At 34.7% G+C, this 22,343-nt stretch overlaps 1 protein-coding gene across 1 annotated transcript in view; it reads right to left on the bottom strand.

Annotated features, from left to right (window-relative positions):
* Window positions 1–22,343, bottom strand: part of MALRD1 (MAM and LDL receptor class A domain containing 1) — a 236,253-nt gene that overhangs the window by 154,514 nt on the left and 59,396 nt on the right. The window contains exons 14-19 of the mRNA XM_031503816.2: window positions 22,018–22,170; window positions 21,765–21,870; window positions 20,322–20,689; window positions 18,462–18,874; window positions 4,753–4,840; window positions 1,877–2,053 (exon numbers count right to left, since the gene is read on the bottom strand). Coding sequence (XP_031359676.2) covers window positions 1,877–2,053; window positions 4,753–4,840; window positions 18,462–18,874; window positions 20,322–20,689; window positions 21,765–21,870; window positions 22,018–22,170 — 1,305 coding nt within the window. The remainder of the gene's footprint in view (window positions 1–1,876; window positions 2,054–4,752; window positions 4,841–18,461; window positions 18,875–20,321; window positions 20,690–21,764; window positions 21,871–22,017; window positions 22,171–22,343) is intronic.

Genomic DNA, 22,343 nt, shown 5'->3' with positions numbered 1-22,343 from the left:
TGTCTACAAAGTCCATGAACATAACTAAAAAAAACCAAAAAAAACTAAACCAGATTTAAAGCAGCCCTCACAAAACTTGAAAGTTACATAAAAATGCATAAATGCATCTATTTGGTATTGGTATCAAATGCACTGTTGTCTTACTAAAAAAAAAACCCATGCAGCTGTCTTCCAAAGCATTTTTTCTTACTGAGCATCAGAGTGAGCTCACTACTGACCCTACTTAGGGTAAAGAAACCAATTTTATTTTCCATTTCTGCTGTGAATATTTATTCTCCATCACATGGTCCAAGCTGAGTCTAGTCACTCTCCAGAACTTTGGAACAGATTATTACACTAAAGTTTAAGTGATTGCAGTGAGAGTTGTGCAAGGGGAACAATAATTTATTTTAACCCATAAACCCATAAAAAATGCTGCATTAAGAAATCATGTTTTGTTGTTAGAATGTGCCTGATGCTTCCTTACTTGAAGACTAAAAATGGTAGACTAAAGAGAGAGTGAGTTTTGATTTATAGGTTGTATATCCTCACTAAGGAAGCAAGCTGCAGCCAGTGTGATCTCATGGATTGCCCATATGAAGATTAGTGATGTTTCTTGAGAATGATGAGTTGTTTTAAATGCTTATTCCCCTTTTGAACATGCTCTGTCAACATTATATTTAAAGTGCCTCTGAGAAAGATAACACCTTCCTGTGACCATATTTCTGTTTCAGTCTGGACATTTTTAAGTCCTAGTCCAGCATTGACATTTAAGTGATAAATTCCCATCTTAGTGATGAGAGACCTCAGATGGAGCAAATATGTAAAGGTGTATTCTCCACAGTATTTATCTTGCTTAGGAGAAAAATATGTTTTGTGAGCTACTGTTCTGAGAGGAGAAATATTCAGAGGGCTCTGTATTTGTGTTTCAGGGCAAGATTTCAATGGCTGTTGAAGTGGGTTTTTTCCACACTATAGGAAACTAACCATGGTACTTAAAATATCAGATTTGTTTCTTCCAGTTATTCCCACATAGGAAATAGACATAGGGAGGGAATGATACTTTGACTCACTGAGCCCTCAGCCCTGAGAGAGGTGATTGAATTCCCTTCACAATGTGTAATGAATTAAGAGTTTTCATTTTCAGTGACTAAATAGTTTTGCTTGCCTAGGCTGATGAGGTCACTGTCTCTAGATGTCTATCCCTCTCATTAACTGGCTTTGGTACTTTCAAGAACTGTTCTTTGAGGCAAAAGGAAGTCATTAAGGCGTCTAAAATGCCACAGTGTGAATTCCTGCAACTTGGAAGCAATCAACAATTGTCTTAGATCTTTATGGCACATTGCATGTGGACCTTGTCCATTGTCCCCCTTACAGTGTTCCATAAGACTATCAGAGCTTTACAGGCTGGAATTCACTTCTGTGTGGAGTAGGCTGAATTTCACAATTATTGCTGATGCTGAAACAATTTTGTATTTAAAAAATCCCAACAACCAACCAACCAACCAAAACCCATACTCATTGAAGTAGTTAAGAAGTGGATACAGTTCTCCCAGATGTCCACCCCAAAGATGAAATTCTAACGCTTTTCTCTCTTCCAGTCTGGACTAGTGAACATGCTCACTTAAAATTGTCATGTATGATTACCAATCATTAAGGAGCTGAGGATTCCTTCCCATACCACATTTTAGCAGTAACTTGAATTGAAATGTTGAGTCTGAATCAGGAGGCAGAAAGTGCATTACATCACACATATTACGAGTAAAATGTTACTATGTTCCTGGGGAAAATCACTTTAAAATAGCATCTAGGTGGTAATACCAAATTGTAACGATAAGATAGATCTTAAGACCCACAAACTAGTAAGGTAGCAAAAACCATGATTTGATCCACTCACCACAAGCTGATTCATCAGACTTATCAGAGCAGTCAGGTCTAAAATCACACTTCTGGATCATCTGGATGCAGTGGCCAGAGGCTTGACAGACAAACTCCTTCTCTGTGCAGTTGTTCATGGGGAGCGTGGCAGGAACTGAAGTTACTGAAGTAGTTGTAGAAATAGTGGGCAAGTATCCTTTGAAAAGGAGCCAAAAGGATGTTGAGCACCTGGACATTTCAGCTTCATGATTTCTTCCTTTGCCACTGTCCCCTTTTTTCCAGGGTATGGCTTTACTGGACTCATGCCTGCACCATTGAGTGACTGAAATGCTGTTCAGCAGCAGCTGAATTGGAGCTTTCCTTAGTGGAAAGCACTAGTTTTGTCACGCCATCCGTACAATCTTTGACACTTGCAGGATTTACACCTCTTTCAAATTTGGATTAATCCAGTAAATAATTTCAAAAAACTAATGCCAACAGCAATCAGAGAAGCCATTTTTCCCTGTGCACCAAAGCTAACAGATTGTTCAGATGATAATGGGTTTTTCAACATGTTGATTACTAAAAGCGACTGTGGAAATTACTATGTAACCTTCTTACCTTGTAAATTTATCGCTGAAAAAAATTATTTTCTCATTAGAGAAATTATTCTGAGGTCACCACCTTGTTCCACCACCTCCTTTATATTTTGTTCAAACTCATTACCACTTCTTTCAAATCAATTGTCTTTTTTCGTCCTGCTATTCTTTACTATGCACCTTTCTTCAAGCTTACTCTCTTTTCTTGAAAACCTTTGCTACTATTGTCCATAAAAGGAATTTCCATTATAAAGCTCCTTTTTAAAATTTAATAATTTATTGAATTATTAGCTGTAGTGCACAATGCACCTCAGCAGTACACCTGAGTTAATTAAAAAGTACATGTGAAGACTTTTCATATTAAATGTGTCTGGGAAAGCAAGGATTTTTTTTTTTATCCCTAAGGGCTGAAGCTCCAATATTGATAATAAATTACCCATTTCTATTTTGTAGGGTAGAAAGCAAATCTATGACATTAAATAAATTATTTTCCAGTCAAATTAATGATAGTCTCAAAATGTCCTAAAAGTCAAACAAAAGACTTAGAGAGGAAGGAATGTTTTGAAGTAAGAATTTTATGAATTGATACATTTATCTACAACTCAAAATAACAGCAAGGACCTTATTGGTCAGAAATTTTTAAATACAAATGCCACATTTTTAAGGCTTTGCTCCTGATACACTGAAATAGAAGAAGAAATTTTGAATAACCATAGCCTTCACAACACCTGAAAAGAAAGAAGGATCTGATACTTCCTCTATTTTGAAACAATTTATTTTCTCTACTTTATTGAATACCATTTTGTCCAGAGCAAGCATCACTGAATAGCCTTTGGTCAAGGCATTCAAATGATTTGTTGAAGCAGTACACTCAAAATTCATAAGATTCAACATCTTTAATGTTACTTATGAGAGACTTTACCACCAAGCTGTCAAATGCATCTCTCTCTGTCAGCATTTGGTCACTTAAAGTGGACCTAGAGCAATTGGGCACTGTTTGATTCTAGTGTGCAGGGACAGGGGAACCCTGCTTTTTCAACCTGATCCAATTGGTGTTAAATATGGTGGAATGTGCCGTAGCTGTTGTCTATTTTGCAGGCTATTCCCACAGTCTCTTTGACTGTTTTGGTTTGGTTTGTTTGTTTTTTTTTTTTTTTTTTTTTTTTGTTGTTGTTGTTATTGGAATATTTTTATGGCATGGAGAAGATGAAATAAAAACAATACCCTAAACTGTCTCAAAAATTGCTCTCAATTTCAAAAATATACAGAACACAAAATCTGATTCCTGTCCACCATTATACTTGAGTATTTTCAATTTATCTTTCCACACACAATGAGGGTCTTTAATCTTAATTTGAAGCTTTGAAACTCTGACCCTCTGTGTTTTCCAATTTCTTGTTTAGTTTTAAAGTTTTCTTCCTAACTAATTTGAAATTATTTATGGATTTTCCGATTAAGATTTTATTCCCTGAATATAAGACACAATCCATTACCTGAGTATTAACAAAAAGCCTTCATATCCAAAATGTTATAATACCTGCTTTACCATGTATAAACATGTTAAAACACTAGATAATTATCTGCAAAAGAAATACTATACATATTTGATATTCCTCATAGAACTAATTATATCTGTAAGAAATTTTTGGGGTAGCAGAACAAAATGCATCTACACTAGTGTGTTTTAGAGTAAGTGCTAGGATACTACTATTCAGACACTTCTAAATTGCCTGCTGCTCTACAGCCCTGTCATGGCTTTAGAGCAACTGCCACACCATATATAACCCTGCAATACCTGCTGCAGCTGACCATGGCCCCCTTAAAATATATTCTGTGGTGAACTCCACATCCTGAGTCTGGCGTCTTGAAGTACATGTATTTTGGGATATAATATTTTACAGTTCTGTAGAGACTGTTCTACCCTTGCTAACAATGACTTTTGACAACACATTGCTCTATCACCTGAACTAATTGTGTGCTGTCATGTGAGAGGGAGGGGAAAGGTGTATCAAACTGAATTGGCAGAATGAAAGTTCAGCTCATTTACACACAGCTAAGTTTCTTTTACCTTCTAGAAGTCAAGATCTAAAAGAGTATAGAAGCTGCACACTTCTCACTAAGGATCTCTTTTGGACCTTACATGCACAGCAGAACCTATTTTTTCCTGATGCCTGGATATGAGAGTCTGAGGAGCAGGGAAATAAGTCTGGATTTCCTGACTGACATTTTAACCTCATTTTTACTTTTCTAGTAGCAATATTTACAAATAACAGCAATGAATTGGCCACAGCTTGGAGAGGTGAATTTCAACTCTTACCATTGTAAAGAGTACAGCCCAGAAAAGACACATCATCGAGTCCAATGTCTCCGGTGAAACCATCTCCTACGATACCTTTCACCAAAATCTAGAAAACAAGAATTACAAAAGCATTTTTCAGTGTATAGTAGACTTCTACTTCTCATTAAATATTTCTTATTAATTGATAGAGAAGTCATTTGCCATGTTTCTCACTTAAAATGAGATAAAATTTATTCTCTGGGATACAGTCAATTTAATGGCAATTTATGAAAGTGACTAATTATTATCAGCTTTCACTTGTGGTCACATTAATCATAGTGAACCATAACAGAATGGTTAGCTTTACAATGGTGTAAATTCACTGAAACATCACTGTGATATAAAATGATGCCAAGACATTATCATAAGTGGCACATTTTTACTACCTCCTTTGGTACTTACTGCAATAATAGTAATCATGCTTAAATACAGTACCATTCATGTTAAAAAAAAATTGTAGACTCATACAAATTTCAGTATGATGAAAACAATTAGGCAGGTAAGAAATGAGCTATGGAACCTTTTAAATAAAAACATTCTACTGTTTCATTAGACTTATCAATCCTGTATTTGCTTAATTATTTTCTACTGCCAGGGATAGGAGAAGTTGGCATTTGTGAAATACTCTCTGGAAGACTAAATAAACCTCCTGTCTTCTGTCTTTTGCAGAGTGATAAATATGCAGCAGATGATTAGTGAAAGATTTAATAAGAAATCAAGTTTAACTAAATAATAAACCCCTATTTATAAAAATAAAAAGTCTTCTCAAACCACACACTTTGAAAAAAGATGTTTTTGCTGATCCAACAGAGTTCAAACATTTTGCCATTTTTTAAAATCCTCAAAATCCAAAGTTTCTTTGCCGTTGTTTAAAACCCTTATTTTACATGCTACACACACGTTCAGCTTCAGAAATGCTGTATAACATTTCTAATGTATTTTTTCAGTTTTTCTCCACTTCAGCAAAAAATTCCTACACATGAATGAAGTATAAATAGTGGCAAAATTATGACAGTTCTGCTTCAGAGTACTGTTAGTTCTACTATTTTTGTTGTAATTTATTTATAAAGAAAGGTTACATTCAACAAGAACCATTTTTCATATGATATGTACAGAGACCTTTGAAACATTACACTTGAAATTCATTATCCTGTAACAGGATACTTAAAAGATGCAAGGAATGGCCTTAACCCCATTAAAGTAAAAGAATAATATCAGTCTAAAAATGTTAACACTGACAAATTTGTTTCTGCTATTTTGAAGTTGCATGCGAATTGTAGATTTATTACTGATGCTGACATCACCAGAGTAAATAAAAATGATTACACTTCATTTATATATTATGTCCATTAAACAAAATAAATGAGTATGCTAAAAGAAGACCGGTAAATGTCCCCTACTGTGGATATGCTCCAGATGGGCCATTTTAGCATAAAGTATATTTCAAGTGAATGACAACAATAAATGACAGCATTGCTTTTTATTGCTCTCACAGCAGTATGGGATTCTTATTTTTCCCTCAGGATACACACAAATATTCTTTATAATATTGCCAGAGGCTTTTGGGTATTTTAGGTTAAAATGGGGACAATGCTACAGTACTGGTATAAATAGCAATAGAATGGTTAGAAATGGCAAAGAGGACAAACAAAAACATTTACTATTTGGAAAGCCATGCAAGGAAATTTATTATTCCAAAATGACAGATCTCCTTCCACTGTAATGTTGACTGGCAAACAGACAGCATTTTAAATAAAATTTTCAATTTGTTTTCAAAGTATGAATGATTATTTACCTGCAATTAATTACTTATTAATTAGCTCAAATTTAGAAAAAAAGGCAGTGAGTTTATTTAATTACACAGCAATTACTAAGATAAACCCAAATCCCCTCGCAACTACACTTATTTTCCATGGGATTGGATTGTGCACTTGTGGATGTCACGGCTGAATGCGCAAGGAGCTTCAGTGTCCATGTCCCCAGTCCTGACAGACACACAGGCTGAGGACATCCTTATATAACATCTTCCACCAATATTTCCTTTAAGAAAGCTGCACTCTTGCAACTTAAGCAGGAATATGTTTTTAAAGGGATTAAAAATAGCTAAAGTTAGAAGTGACAGGACACAGTTCTCTAGAAGGAATAGAATTCAGAATACCCTTACACCCTTATCATTATGATTGTGTTGTTTAAAATCCCCCCACCCACGCTATTTTTTAAACATTTATGCACCTGGGGAACCTGATACTTTGAAATGTAACATGAACTCATTAACAACACAGAAAATGCAATAGTGGCATAGGTATACACTTAAAACTGAAAATGAGACCAATTTATGAGTTTAGAGTCTCAATACAGAGCATAGTCTATCTGTAGCTGTGGTTAAACTTTGACCACTTAAATTAATTTGCCAGACATAATTCTGCAAACTTCATAAGAGATTATATAAAGCAAACTCTAGGAAATTCATCTGCTGTGAAACTCATTTCACATCACATTTATTATTTGAATTAGAATAAATAATTCCCAATTTCATGTTTTCAGAAGTCTCAATGAAATCTATAAAGTTACTGAAAGGTGTTTGACATAAAGAAAAGAGAGGAAAAAACACAATTCCATGAAAGCAAACTGTATTAGAATGACACTTTGTATACATAAAAAGAATGATCCCTTAAGATTTTGAATAAAATAGGCTTTTGAAGAGTGATGTTATGACAAGTGTTAATAGAGTAATTACAATGGATAATATTTTTCTGTACAAATGCTAAATTTTTACAGTAATGCTCATTTCTATCACTAGCCAATTCCCACTGACGGTTACGAAAGTAAAATCTTAATTTCTATACAAACACAGTTTAAGATAGAATGGAATTTATTTCATAAACTTTGGCATATTCAAAATTCTGAGGATTTCCAAATGTCTAGGAAATGTAATCAACTTGCAATTTAGACAAACAGCAACTCAGGTTTGTCACAGGAGGTGTTAACAGGGTTATTTAGTGATTTTTATTTGTAGTTAGTTCATGGTAATTTAGATTAGCTTTCTCTGATGATTTCTGGCAAGAAATCATGTGATTTGGTTTCAAGAGGAAAGTACAACCACACAAATAAGTGACAAAAAACTTTTTAATAAAAACTTTTGTTGTAACCTACTGAAAGTAAAGTCCTAAACATTTCACTGCATATCTCTGAAATAAGCTACCCCTATGTTTTAATGCTAGGGATGAATAACTAAAATTGTACAATAATGTATAATAAATTTTCATCAAAAAAACAATAAATTCCTTATGAGGTGATGGAACTTTTGTAATTACAGAAAAAGGACAAGCCATAGAACAGAGTTTCAAAGCTTCTTTTTTGTTAAAATATTTTAATCCAATGATCATGTCACAAGTCATGTCATAAGTCTTCACTGTAGAATGTTTTTTTCAATAATGCGTGAACATCTTAATAATTTAATATGCTAATATAATATGAATATGAATAATAATTTCTCAAGTGCATTAAAAGCAAAACTATTTTTCAAGAAAACACAATTCTTTCATTAAAAAAAATTAAAAAGAGAAATTTACATTTTATTTTGAATTTTTGAGTAGTTATTTATTTACATCAAATAAGATATTGACTGCTTTGATGAGTCCAAACATTGTGATTTATTCTTCCTTGGCTCTATTTCTCTGCTTCCTCAGCTGCAGAGGAGTAGGAGCTGTGGACTTGAGATTATTCCCCCAAACTCTCATTTAGGTGTTCACTAGTTGCATTCTGTTTACATGGCACTGACCTGTTCCTCTGTACCTTCTGCAAAATGGTTTGTCTTAGGAAGAAACAAAATGTATGCATGTGTTGTCACTGTCTGTTCCAGCTTTCCCTCTCTTGGGGGGAATGATTTTGGCAATCAGAGCTGTTATGTGCTGCATGGAACCTTTCTAACCCCAAAAGCAATCACAAGTGGACACCTGCCATCAGCTTCTGGAAAGATGATCAACACTGGGTCACCACATCATTTAAATCATACCCACTAAAAAGCTTAAGGTCACACTGCCCTTCTTCAAAGCTCCTCAGCCCCATTTTTTCATGACCATTGAAAATTATCTTTAGAAATTTAAAAAGTTGAAATAAATTCCTTTCACACAGGCGTCCAAATGAATTGTTACCAGCATTCTTAAGGTTACACACATCAAATATGAAAAATATTGTGCCAAATATTTGATGTTTTACAGTGCTTGGTTTTACAAGATACTGAGAAACACTAGTTCTAGTTCAGTAAAGCACTTTATCACACTTCACTATAAGCTTGTGAACCCTCATGCTGATTTATGATGTTTTTCACAGCATTTCTCTAAAGTGCAGGGATGAATCACATTTCTATCCTGTTTCAGACTATTCAGTGATATTGGTGGGATTAATAACTACATATTCTGGGAGTGTTTACTTTCCTGTATTAAGGTCACAAAACTTCATTTAAGAGAAAAGATCCTGTTGTCACTCTGTAATACTAGCACTGGAAGAATTATTGTGAGAGTACTATATTGTCAATGCCTAAAAATTTCTGAGATTCTAGCTTTATAAAACAACTTGTTTAGCCTGCCCATTTCAGAAACATCTGTATAGCAATTATAATTATGAAACTATATTTAAACCACCTGAAGTTCATAGTCAGTTTTACTTAATCCATAAGAATATACAAAGTCTGCTTTCTTTTCTCCCAAACATGGTTTTTCTCAGATTTTATATGTAAATAAGTAAAACAAACAAACAAAAAAAAAACCAGGATTCTGGCTGAGTTACTACATCAAATACCTGGGACTTATGGTCTTGAAAGAAGTGTCCCACATTGTCCAGGATGACTTGTTATGACCTGAGTAATTCTGTCCCTCCCTTCTGTACAGTAGAGCATACCAAGATACAAAGGGCTGCAGAAAAGTCTGCACTGGGCTGAATGGACAGACTTTTTCTGATCTATGCAGTGCTTACTGCAAAGGCAATTCTTCCATGCTGAGATAAGGAGCATCCTCAGAGGAGGCACTCATTGCTTTCTTTTCAGTACTTGTGAATACACTTGTGGTAATAAACAGTGAATTATCTGTTCAGCAGTAAATGCTAGTGAGCAAAGGGATCACTATTAGACCTTCTGCCTAAAAGAAGTGGACCTTTCCTGACCCAAAGGACTTCCCCTGACTTAGTTACATAGAATTGCTGCTCCTACATCCATGCATACAGCCTTAACCTCCCAAAGTAAGAAAACAATAACAGAGATATCACCAGAATATGTGGATTGACATAAAATCCTGTCTTCATTGGAGTTGAGAGTTTTGACACTTCAGTGAGAGTAGATTTCTACATTGTTTCTTAATTCTGCTCTAAGCATACTCAAAACCAGAAAGATTGTAAAAATATTTTTAAAACTCTGTTTGATATAAAGCATAACACTATGGAAAGAAATTTAATTAAATCTTCAACATAGTACAGATTTCCTGGGATCTTCCTGTTATATTTTCAAAGATCCAGTTAAGTCATGACATAAAAGTCACTAACATTTTCCTTCTCCTTGAAAATTTATCCAAGTCTTATTTTCCTGTTGAGCAGTTGCTGATAACTAATACAGTAATATCAATAGGAAATATCAAACAGTACTCTTCATTTTCAGGAAAACAAAACTCCTATCTTACATGATGCCCCCTGAATTCAAATGGCCCAACACAGTTTCTCAGTGGGCTGTGGATTCTGAAAGATGGTGAAAACTTTTGATTACTTCAGGTTTTCCATATTTAAAATATGGGCAGAACTTGACAGTTCAGTGGAGAATAGAAAGGCTATTTTTACTTTATATGATTTCCTTTGAGCAGCCTGCATGTAAATAGGGACAAAAAAGGTAAAAAACACTCACCCCAGCCCCTTTGTGCTCTCCCCTCTCAAGAAAAAAAAAAAAAAAAAATTGCAAGGAAATGACATATTTGAAATTAAGAATATAATTTTCACTGGAAAAAGCATTATTAGAGATAGCTTAAAAATTCTTATTCCTTGTCCCCTTTGTGCACATGTTGTGACTTGACAACATCATGACAAGTTTTCCATAGCATATCAATAGGACAAAGAATAAATTATTTTTATTGTTAGAATGGATTATCTCTTTAGTATTCTGATAACACTAAACAAAAGGCCACTATCTTTCCTGAAGACCTGAGCTAAGCCCCAAAAATTTTCTCTGAAGGTTTATACAATGTATTTTCCTGATTTCTCATGTGATTTCCTTGTTTCCAAAGTTTTCTATGTTCTGAAATCCATTTATCAAAAATGGCAAAACAATTGTTTATGAATGACTTTAAAAAAAACTATGCACTACTTTTTTTTCAAATACACTGCATTATACTGCACACATTTTCAGCATTAAAATTCTCTGTATCTCAATTCATGCTGTAGGTATTGAATATACTTCACTATCAACACAAAGCTCATCACAACCACAAAATCTTAAGGTTATTTTTCACCCCTTCCCACAAGTGCCTTGGCTCACACATTGCCCACTCTATGTGTATATTGTTTCTGACCTAGACCATGGACTAGTTAGGAAGCCTGAGCATGAATTGCCCAAACTAGAGCCTATACAAGTTCTATATGAAGTATGGAGATTGACATGAGATATGCCATCTTTTGTTCCTGGCCCTCTACAGCCTCTTGAGGCTGGTTGTAAGGACAGGGCATGGTGGAGAGCTTAGGACCTACAAGTGCAAAAATCAGAGCTGCCATACAAAGGGCATTCTGAAAATGACTGTCTTAAAAGGAGACACAAAAGACACTTCAACAGGATAGACTTGGACTATTCCACATGATTTGGCCTGACAGAGCAACCTCTGGCACAGTTCAGCCACCCTGAAACCATCTCTGCACATCACACCTGCCAGGAAACATTCTGAAAAGGCATGAGTGTTAAATACAGGTAAGACAGCAACTTGTTGGGTTTTGGGCATGTAATTGGTTTTGGTTGGTTGGTTGGGTTTCTTTCTTGTTTTGTTTAAATAACACACAGAATTGTGTAGGCTTTGCCATGGGCTTCATGCAAAAAGTGTGGCCAGCCAGCTAAGGGAGGTGATTCTACCACTCTGCCCACCTGGTGAGCCCACACCTGGAGTACTGTATCCAGCTCTGGATTCCCCAGCATAAGAACCACAGAGACCTGTAAGAGTACGTCTAGAGGAGGGCCACAAAAACTGGTCAGAGCATTGGAACACCTCTCCTATGAAGCCAGCATGAAAGATTTGAATTTAGAGGATATGTGGAGACCTTATGGCAGCCTTTCAGTACTTAACGCCGGCTCTTAAGAAAGATGGAGATTTTTTTCCAAGACATATATTGACAGGACAAGGGGCAATGATTTTCAATTGAAAGAGCTTTACATTGGACATGAAGAAAGAAATTTTTTATGATGATGGTGAGAAGGGCGCTGGTCAGGTTAGGTAAGAATTTAAGCAAGATGTCTCTTCCATTCCAGTGCATTTGGATATTTAAAGGTCCATATTAGCCAATTAATAAAAACTTGCTCCAGAGACAAATACATACAAAACTGTGCAGGTCTGCCCGAAACTACAGGCTGTACAATGCCACATGGAAAACAAAATAAGAATAATTACTGTAAACAGACCAGAAACCAACAGCATAATGTAAATGTAAAAACCAGAGTATTGTGCAATATGCAAAGACATATCAGGGATGAAAGAAGCCAACATACAGTCAGAAAAAGACCTACTGAGATGCAGCAAATATGCCTAGATATCCATTTATTTGAAGTACTATTGGAGGAGCAAGGTGGAACAAAAGTAAATGGTAACATTTAAAGGACAGGGGAAAAAAAAGGGAAAAAAAAAAAAAAAAAAAAAAAGGATTCCTGAATTCCAATCTTAGCAGATTATTAGGGGAAGTACAATGGAGAAGAGTAAGAGAAGGAAGATGAGTGATAAATTGAAAATTGAAACTGAAGCTGTTTTTAGAGTGGAAATTCATGCTCTCTAAATCTTTGTGTGCAAATTACTAGCAGGGAATGGATCAAAAGCAATAACATTAAAATGATCACAACTAGGTATTAGACATGTAATAAATGTCTTAGAGAAGTCCTTGACAAGTTCAGAGCTGCTTCAACACCATATTTTAATGAAAAATATGTATCTGACCAACTAAACATTAACAAACTCTACTGGTATGTCAAAACACGCTGAAATGAGACCCTGAAGAAGGAAGCAGGTAGACAATCAAATCAAGGCAGGAGGCTAATAACACTTGACAATAATAAGGGTTCAATAAGGGCGAAAGTGACTTCAGAAAATCTGATATCACAGCTAGAATATCTAAAAGAGTGAGTCTCCCAACACACCACAAGCTCTGTGCAGCAGTGCCTCGCAGCACGAGCGCAGATGCATGGTGGCAGGGTTAGCCATCCACAGCCCAGTGTGCCTCCCCATGGATTGCATCACCCACAGCAGTGCCACATCCTGGCACCCAGTAGTTCCACCCAGGCAGGTGGGAGGTCATAGCCTCTTTATTATCCTTCTAGCCCTTAACAGACTTCTGGTAATTTTCCAAGTTACTTATTGATTCCATTTGTGGTTTCTTGTACACAAAAGATCCATCACCAATGAGCTGTACAACAGACCATCCTAAAATACTATTTCCTTTTGCTTGGATTGTTTTACATAATGATTTTATAGAATACCTCTCTTGTCTCTAGTCACTAATAGAAAAATCACTAATGATCTTTATCTATAAAGCTTTTATAACACTGTTGATTAGATGTTTTTCTGCTAAATCTCAAGCAACTTTCTTTCTGAAAGGAACACAGTTTACCCAAGTGTTTGAGAAAGGGTCAAACATTTCCATTTTTTTCACAGTTTAATGTTCCAAAAATAAGGGTAAATACACAATTACTTTGATTTGTTTTCTTTCTTCCTGTGCTTTCCACACTAGGAAATAATACTTTTCCTTGGGACAACAAAAAGTAATGCACACTTTTCCAGAGAAGTTGCAGGCAAAGAAGTTTGGTTAAGTTTCATTAGCTACATGTTCTGGAACATACTAGCATAAGTCTGATGCTTATCAATTAATAACTAGAGAAGACTGAAAAATTCACACAAGCCCACAAAACTATCGATGTTACAAACACTATTAAAATATTCTCTCTGAGGGGCTGTGAAATGGGGTACAAGATTTAAATTTGTAATTTCCATAGTTCTGATGCTTATTATTGTAGGAAATGTAATTGTAATTGTTCTTACTTAAAGGATATTATAACTAACAAAGAAGACTAGTGATTCATTATCTTGTCTTAAATAGGTAAAAAGGGTATTTAGTTTACTATAAGTCCCATGTACTATTCATGTACAAAGTGCTATTATCACCACTAGAAATGCATGAAAGAAAAACATTACATTCTGAAACCTCAAAAATTGCCACAGTGGACTCTTGTTTGAAGCAGAACCCCAAACTACTATAAAAATAGGTTTTAAAATGTAATTACACAAAAATTTCCATTTACCTCTAGAATTCTGAGTCTTTCATTACATAAATGGCTGGTGGGGTGAGGGTGTTGATCAATCCTTTCTTTCCTCAGAAAAGTAATTGCAAGAAACAGCAAGAATTGCAGAAATAATTGAAGAGTGATTTTTGTGATGCTGTTTCACTTATTACAGAGCAGATAATCAGAATCCCCAAAGAAAACTGCTATCTCATCTCACTGAGGAGTGAAAAGGAAGAGTAGAGGGTGAAAAAGCAGAACAGCCTATGTTGTTGTAATCTAACCAGCTTAGTACCTTCTGTATGACTTTTAGCACTTCTATTTCTCTTGACAATATGAATGACAAGAGCCTGGGTGTAAAAGATGTGCTCACTACATATGTATTTGATATGAAACTGATATGCCAAAGTCATAACATAAACCATAATGCAAATATCTGTATATTAAAAAAAAAATAGCACAACAGATAAAAATAATCATTGGAGAAAGAATGTATTAGATTTGTGTTCACAGAGCATAGGGCTATTCTATATTCATACCAAATGTATCATTCTAATTTTCAATCAATATTCTATTACTTTCTAAGCTAAAACTTAATTGATAAAATGATTAAAATTATTATAGTGGATTTTTTGTTTACTTTTCTTAACTACTTGTAAAATAAGAAAATTGTCAAATGCATTTTATAACTACTTAATTGCAATGTTATTTTGCATTATTTATTTTCTTCTGATTTTAGTCCTTATTTTTCACACTTCAATGGAGAAACTTTTATATTTGAAGGAACAAGTAAGGTTTTATATATGATACTCATAATACTAAAATGTTTAGTAACAAAACCAAATATAGCATTAATAGCTAACCGTGGAGTTAAACATTGTATTTGCATTTTTAAATTTCATAAGAGTCAATGAACAAAATGCAAAACTGACCTTTATGAAATAATCACAAAATTATTATAGACTCCCTAATGTACTACTTAAATTTTGCAGTACCAAAGATCTATAACCATCTTTGTTTATAGAGATAAATGTGTAAACTACATGGGCAAAAAGGGAAGAACTGTATTGGGTTAAAGATAATGATTCTTTTTTTAATAATGTTTTGCAATATAGTAAAGTTGCATTAGGTCTCTTAAGACAGACTTGATAGGTATGTGATTTCTATCATGACAAAAAGGAGACTACAAAAGGATTGAAATATGGAATTTTGCCCTTTTTCACAAACCATCACTTCCTTTCTGTATCATCAGAAATATGAATAAATAGAGCAAGCTAAGAGAGTAAAATTTTTCGAAAATGTTAAAATAGAGTCTTTGCACCTTCTTCTGAGCAGAAACTATTTCAGATATGGTTATTCTGAAGAAGATAAAAGCACACATTATTCATCATCAATATGAGTAGGTTACCATGGACAGAATCTTATTTTACTACCTTTTCAAGTGTTTATCTAATGAAAAGACATGTAAGTAAACTTCTCAGGATGAAAATAAATGCAGAACAAGTAAAGACACAAAAACACTCGACAGTGTTTTTTTTCATGTTGAAACAAGTATCCCATAGAATTAAAAGGAATAGTTTATAAGAAATGTATTTTTAACTTGAATTTTTCCAATTAAGAAAATTGTATAATTTCTTGTAGATAATATTCTTTGCAGAGGAAGCAAAATTATAGATCAATAAAGCTGCAAAATTTTTAAAAGCATGTGTATTTGGGAATATTTTCAACACTGGTCAGTAGGAGTAATTCACAGAGGTTCTTAATTTTGTCTCAGAAAATTGCATTCCTTTAGTTTAAATAGTTTAGGTCTGAATTTACCTTTTCCTCCTCCAGCTATTCCCACAGTTCTCAATGATGTCACATTTAACACTCAGATGGGAAACTTCTGATGGAACACCATGGAATAATGGCAGCCAAAACAAAGGTTTCTCAACAAAATTAAGATTCTGAGGCTTATTGGGAGTGGGTGTGAACCTAGTGAGTCTGCTCTTGCCTTTGGGTTTCTGCCAGAGCATTCAATTAAAGGGCCTAGAGTTTCATACCTATAGAGTTCAAAATTTTCAAAAGAGAATCTGACTTTCAAGAGATTCTCAAATGCTTTTTTTTGCTGCTTTGAATTTTTGGCTGACAATTCCTCCTTTTTGAAGGAGTTGGTGTATAGGCACAATTATTTATATACTCCCAAAACTGACTTCTCATGTTTAGCAAATAAACTGAAAATGTTAATTTGAGGGATTTATTATTTATAGTGATTATTTCTCCAACTGGGGTCAACAAATTACCTACTTACATAGGGAAGAAAGAGGAAGCGGACACATCTCAGATGTATAATTATCTCATACATTTAGAAGAGAAAAAGCAAAATGAAAGTCTGATTGACAAAGATTTGGACTATCTTTGGTCCTAGAGTCTAACATTTTCTATTCACTAGGAATCTCTGAAAATCCTGTAAGAGCTGACAAGATGCTCTAGTTAGAGATGGAGAAGATTGTGAAGCCAAGACTTGTATATTGACCAGAAAATTGTTTTAAAGTTCTATCTTGTTTTCAGACTTTCATTAAAAAAAAAAACATTCTCAGGTGAATCTAAACACTTCATTTGAAGCATTGAGGTGACCTACAAGACCTTAAGCATGTGGTGTGAAGCAGTGAAACTAAGTTTATGGGGTGTGGGGAACACAGTTAGTAAATATAGAAGCTACAGCTTTAATACAGTTACACAGCCTGGGGACAGCCTAAAACCAACTGAGACACTATTGTAGTATAAATCTCAGTAGAAATACTTGAAATATAGAGTATTTAAACACTATACACTTAAAAGAAAGTTCGGAAAGAGAAAGAAAGATTGGAAAGAGATCAGCATTTGGCAACTTAGAAGAAAGAACTCAACTTGCTCTCTTCAAAACTTCTAAGTTTTAAAGTGTTGTAGGTTGTGACACAGCAAACTCCCTTATAAGATACACAATACACAATAATGAACATCAGATCTTGATCTCTTTCTTCAGAACAATCAAACTTATACCTCACACCCCACAAAAATGACTATAAGAAACAAAAATAGATCAAAATAAGATCTTTGAAATTCCCTGCACAGAACTGTGCAAGTACAACAGAAAACCCTACAACACTAATACATGAAAAACATTTCAGTTACTGAATAGACCTTCCTAATTCTCAGAAGGTCAAATACAGGATACAGAGGTTTAGAACAATTTTAGATAAACCAATAAATGGGGGAAGGGGAGGCGAGGACAGGGAAGGGCAGGTAATGGAAGAAAAGGGAGCTTTGATAGCATTATGTTTATATTCCTTTATATTTTTACAAAAGGTTTTGACAGAAAATGAAGACTCTCATTCCATGTGCCTCTTTGCATCCACAGTAATATGAATGCCTTTTCCTCCAATCTACTTTCCTCCAAAGTAGATTTCTCTCTACTTAAAAATAGTGGTTTTGAAAATAATAATGAACAATCTAAAGAAAATATTGCACTATATCAGATTTCAAATGAAGGTTGAAAATGCTTCTTTTTATAATGTGGTGGTGGGGAGAGAAGGGTGGTAATTTTAGGACCAGTTGACAATCAAGAAAACCAGTGCTACCTCTAATAACCCTGCAGTATATCCCAACCGGAATAAACAGACCACACGTAATCAAAGATAAATAATATATACAAGATTTAAAAGAGGAGAATATAAGTCAAGGCTTATAACTGTAACTTACTTTAATCATCTCTTTTTTAATGAAATTTTTGACTCTTAGTCTAACCTGGCAGCCAAATATTTGGTATTGATATATTTTCTGGCATTATATAATTAAAATTTAATTTGTAACTCTTTAAAAATAAGGCAAAGCAGAGGATATTCTTTTGAACAGAATTAATGAATCAAACTATTTTGTAGTAGATTTGGATAAGATTTTTTTTACCAAATCTTTGAAAAACAAAACCAGTATCCATTTTAAATAACACATATTCAAAATATTAAAATTAAGTGGTTTAGAGGGAAAAGTTAATGTAAACAGAAGAACAAAAATATTTTATATATTTCTTCAAAAATCCCTACAAACATGCTTGGAAGCAAAATTGATCAGACAGTTACAAATAGCTTTGAGATTGTGCAGTCATTTATATACACTCCGTGTTTTATGATGCAGCAAATAGACACTTCAAAACCTAGAAGGATCATACCTGAAATGGCTTAGAACTGCTGATGAAGAGTGTCTGTCTGATCCATCTGTTTTCTTGATTTCCAAACTTGTACCACAACAGCCATCCCTTAGAGTTACTCACAGTTCTTTGGAAGACTGACAGCTTATAAACTTCTTTTCCAAACATGTGATAATGGAAGCGGAAAACACAGGTTCCATAGCCAGAAGGGTTGAAGAGAGGACTAAGCAAAACTGCTTTATCTTGGAATAGGCGTGGCTCAGAGGACTCCAGGTAAAGGTAGTGTCCTCTGGCCGTGCCTGTTGTGTGATCCTTTAACGGGCCTGTATTGACTGTGGGGGTTGGACCCCGTATTCTGATCCAGTCAAAGTCATCCTGTACATCCTGCTCCCAATTGCACAGCCCATTTTCAAAGTTGCACTGTAGGTCAGGGTCTGAAATGTAAAGAGAACAGAATGTCAAAAATAAAAAAGCAGTATCAAAAGGGGAGGGTGCTTTTATATTTTTTTTATCCTCACAAATATGTATTTCCAATATATATCTGTCAAATTGTACTTAATTTATTGAATAAACAGAACTGTGAGTAAAAGTACCCATGTCATTAATTTTATTTATTACTGAAATTAAAGACTGTAAAGTTCTTTCACGGAAAGTGAACAGATCAAAGGAGTTAAAATTGAGGTTAATTGAATGAAATAAACCACACCATACTGTCTTGTAGGTATGTGTGATAAATGATATAATGTATTTTTGCTTGGCAGATGTAGTCCTAAAAACACATTGGGGTTTAGATCTTTATTACCCTAAATAATATTAACATGATAATTTTATCAAGGCTATATCAAAGCATTTATAATACAACTGCATTTTTTTATTTGACACCAAGTAAAAATGTATTAATTACTTCTAATATAAAACAAAATGTGTCATTGGTGGTGAACTTGCATTCCAACTTTGTATCTGCTTTTAATAAGCAGTAACTGACATTATAGCATTTTTTTTTTAAATTAAGCTGCTGCATTTAATGGTGGTTAAAACTGCAACCCAACCTTATCGTAGACCTCAAAATAGGTTATAAATAAGCTAGACATTTCACAAATAAGAAAACTAAGATAAGCTGGAAAGCCTTCACTTTCTTTTAAATTTACAGCAGTTCTAAGTTGATATTCAGCAATTATTGCTGCAGACTGATATCACCTCGAGCATGTAAGGTGTCCCCCATTCTCAAACTGATTGTGATTTGCATAATTCAGTTACCTCAGAAAGTGATAAAGTAAATGCTAGTTAATTTTATTTTATATTAATGTTCTTGAGTTCTTAAAATTGATGAATGCATGCTTCAGGGGAAAAACCACCAACAGCACCCTTCAGCACTCAAGGTGAATGTCAAAAATGGGAACAAATCACAGCTTTCCTCAGTATGTTCAAGTGCTTCCTCTGAAGGGGACAAATATGTTCAGCATACCTCCTATCTTTAGTATAGATATTTTAAACTTTTTTCGATAGGAAGAATATAGTCATAAGAAGAAGTAGGCCATACACTCCTCTCAGTCCATCAGTATGTCTGTACTTCGGTCAGTAAAATCAAAGATAGCACCTTGACTTTACATCCTCCCTTTTAAAATAAATTTGTGACAAATGTTTGTGTTTTACACAAGATAAAGAAATGGAGTTGCTTTGGATAAAGGAAATAGAATTCCATTTATCCTCAGTTTAACTCACCATATGCATTTAAGTTTAAAGTTATCATTCTGTTCTATGTCTAACTATACTGAGTGGAATCATTACTGGATGTAGCAATTCTGTTCTCTTTCAGTTCAGGGGTGAATTGGCAAGCCAATTTTTGTGCGGTGTTAGTAAGCAATAGTGGAGAATACTCACCACAGTTGTCTTCATCCGATCCATCCCCACAGTCATCCACAAGATCACAGACCAATAAACTGTCAATACAAGCTTTTGTGTCTCTGCACCAGAAGCGATTTGGACCTTCACAAATTAATGCTGGAGGTGGGAGAGCACAGTTTTCAAATCTAATATCATCAATTGCTGAGACGCCTTCATAAACACCCAGACTGATTTTATCCAGTGAAAATTGGAAAGGATGTGGAAGGCGTCCAAGCTGAATGACTGCCTTCAGCCACTGATTTCCCTCGTTGTAATACGTCCTCCAAAGAACAGTAGGCTGTCCCAGCCCATCCACAAGCAATTGCAGCTCTGCTGCCCCAACTGACTCTCCATAATTATAATACCTAAAATGATAAAATTAGAATGTTAGGTGGGCAAATGAGGAAAATGGACCACATCAGTTAAAATGACCCCTATCTTTTCTGTTGTATCTCTGTGATACATAGGAAGACCACAGGGCCTGTAAGTCAATCCATTTTCGAATGATGGTAGGACAGGCTGCTATATCAGTCTAGGCCTCATCTCAGGAATTGAAGATTTTGAGAGAAGAAGCATACTTCATTAAACTGAAACCCAGAACTGAACAGATATATTTTCTTTTCTATTCAGCAACAAACGCTGCTCACTCAGATGAAAAATTTATTTTTATAAATTTAATTCAGTACATGATTGTAAAGTTTCAAGAAGGAAAACCAGAACACCTACTGAATGCATAAGTATGCTTTCTATGTATGTTAGTTTTTGTTAGCATGTTTCCTTCTAAGCCTTCAGCATTTAAAACTGACAAATACTTAGGTTGGCAATTGTACAACAAAACTGGGAGCAGAAGCATGTCTACAACCAACAACTTGTAATATCCAACTTCAAGTCATGAATCTTGGATAAAAGACAGTTCCACTTCCTATGGCAGATGTATTTGATATCACTGAGACAAACTGCTCTTAATAACATCAAGGTCAGGCCAAACCTTTATTTAAAGAGTAACACCAGTTTGGCCTAGTAAACAAATTATCAAAGCTATATTTCTTCTTCCTATCTTTGACAAGTTTGCACAAAGACTGAGACAAGACAATTACTGAAAATATTTGTGTTTTCTTAAAAAAAAATCACATTTTCAAATTTACCTAACCAAAGACTTGTTAGGAAAAGGACTGTGGTATTTGCCCATGTAGGCACAATCCTTTACTATAATTTTGCTCAGAGCCTGACAACAACATCATGTCATGTTTCACTGCTTTTCTGTAAGTGTTTTATCTTATATCTGTATTATTTACAATGAAGACCATAGCAACAGAATAAAATAAAATGAAATAAATACTTCAGAGAAAGATATATCTATTTCAAACTATAACCTCAATTTCAGTCCAAGAGAAGCAATGTGAGACAATCCAGGAATTTTAAATGTAAAGTATTTCATACCAAAAGGACAGTGTGCAATTTGATCCTGTTTGCCTGAACTTTGGGCTTCGTAGCCGAGCTATTTGTGAAATGCTGTTGCTGCTCTTCAGAATGAACATAAAATGACCTGTTAAAACAAAAAAACAACTTTTCAGGCTAAAGAAATAAAGGCTTTATAAAGGTTTTTACATCATTCATGGTCTCTGTTTAAAATCTGGTTAAGAAGCAGATTTATCTATTCCACTTCTCTGTTTCTAGGCCTGGCTTGTTTTACCTTCAGGCTTGTTATAGGTGTGATCCTGTGGAGGAGCTTGCTTCTGAAATGCAGGTGGAAGAGCGTTGCTGGAGCTTCTTACCCAGTCAAATTCATCTCCATTTACAGCTTCAATCCAGCCACAGCTCTCTCTTTCAAAATCACACACAGCAGCTGGAATAAACAGAGAGACATTTCATTTCTATATACAACATTACTAAAAAAGCTTTGCAGTATGAAAAGTAAATAAAATGTTTCTATTTCTAATATGTCATCAATATTCTAGTAGTCTAGGAAAGGGGTGTGGAGAGGCAGAGTGGCTTCATACCAGACCTGAGGTATTTGCT

Source organism: Lonchura striata, chromosome 1 (genome assembly GCF_046129695.1).
Source record: "Lonchura striata isolate bLonStr1 chromosome 1, bLonStr1.mat, whole genome shotgun sequence".
Classification (NCBI taxonomy): Eukaryota; Metazoa; Chordata; class Aves; order Passeriformes; family Estrildidae; genus Lonchura; species Lonchura striata.
This window is presented reverse-complemented; position numbering and strand designations above follow the sequence as displayed.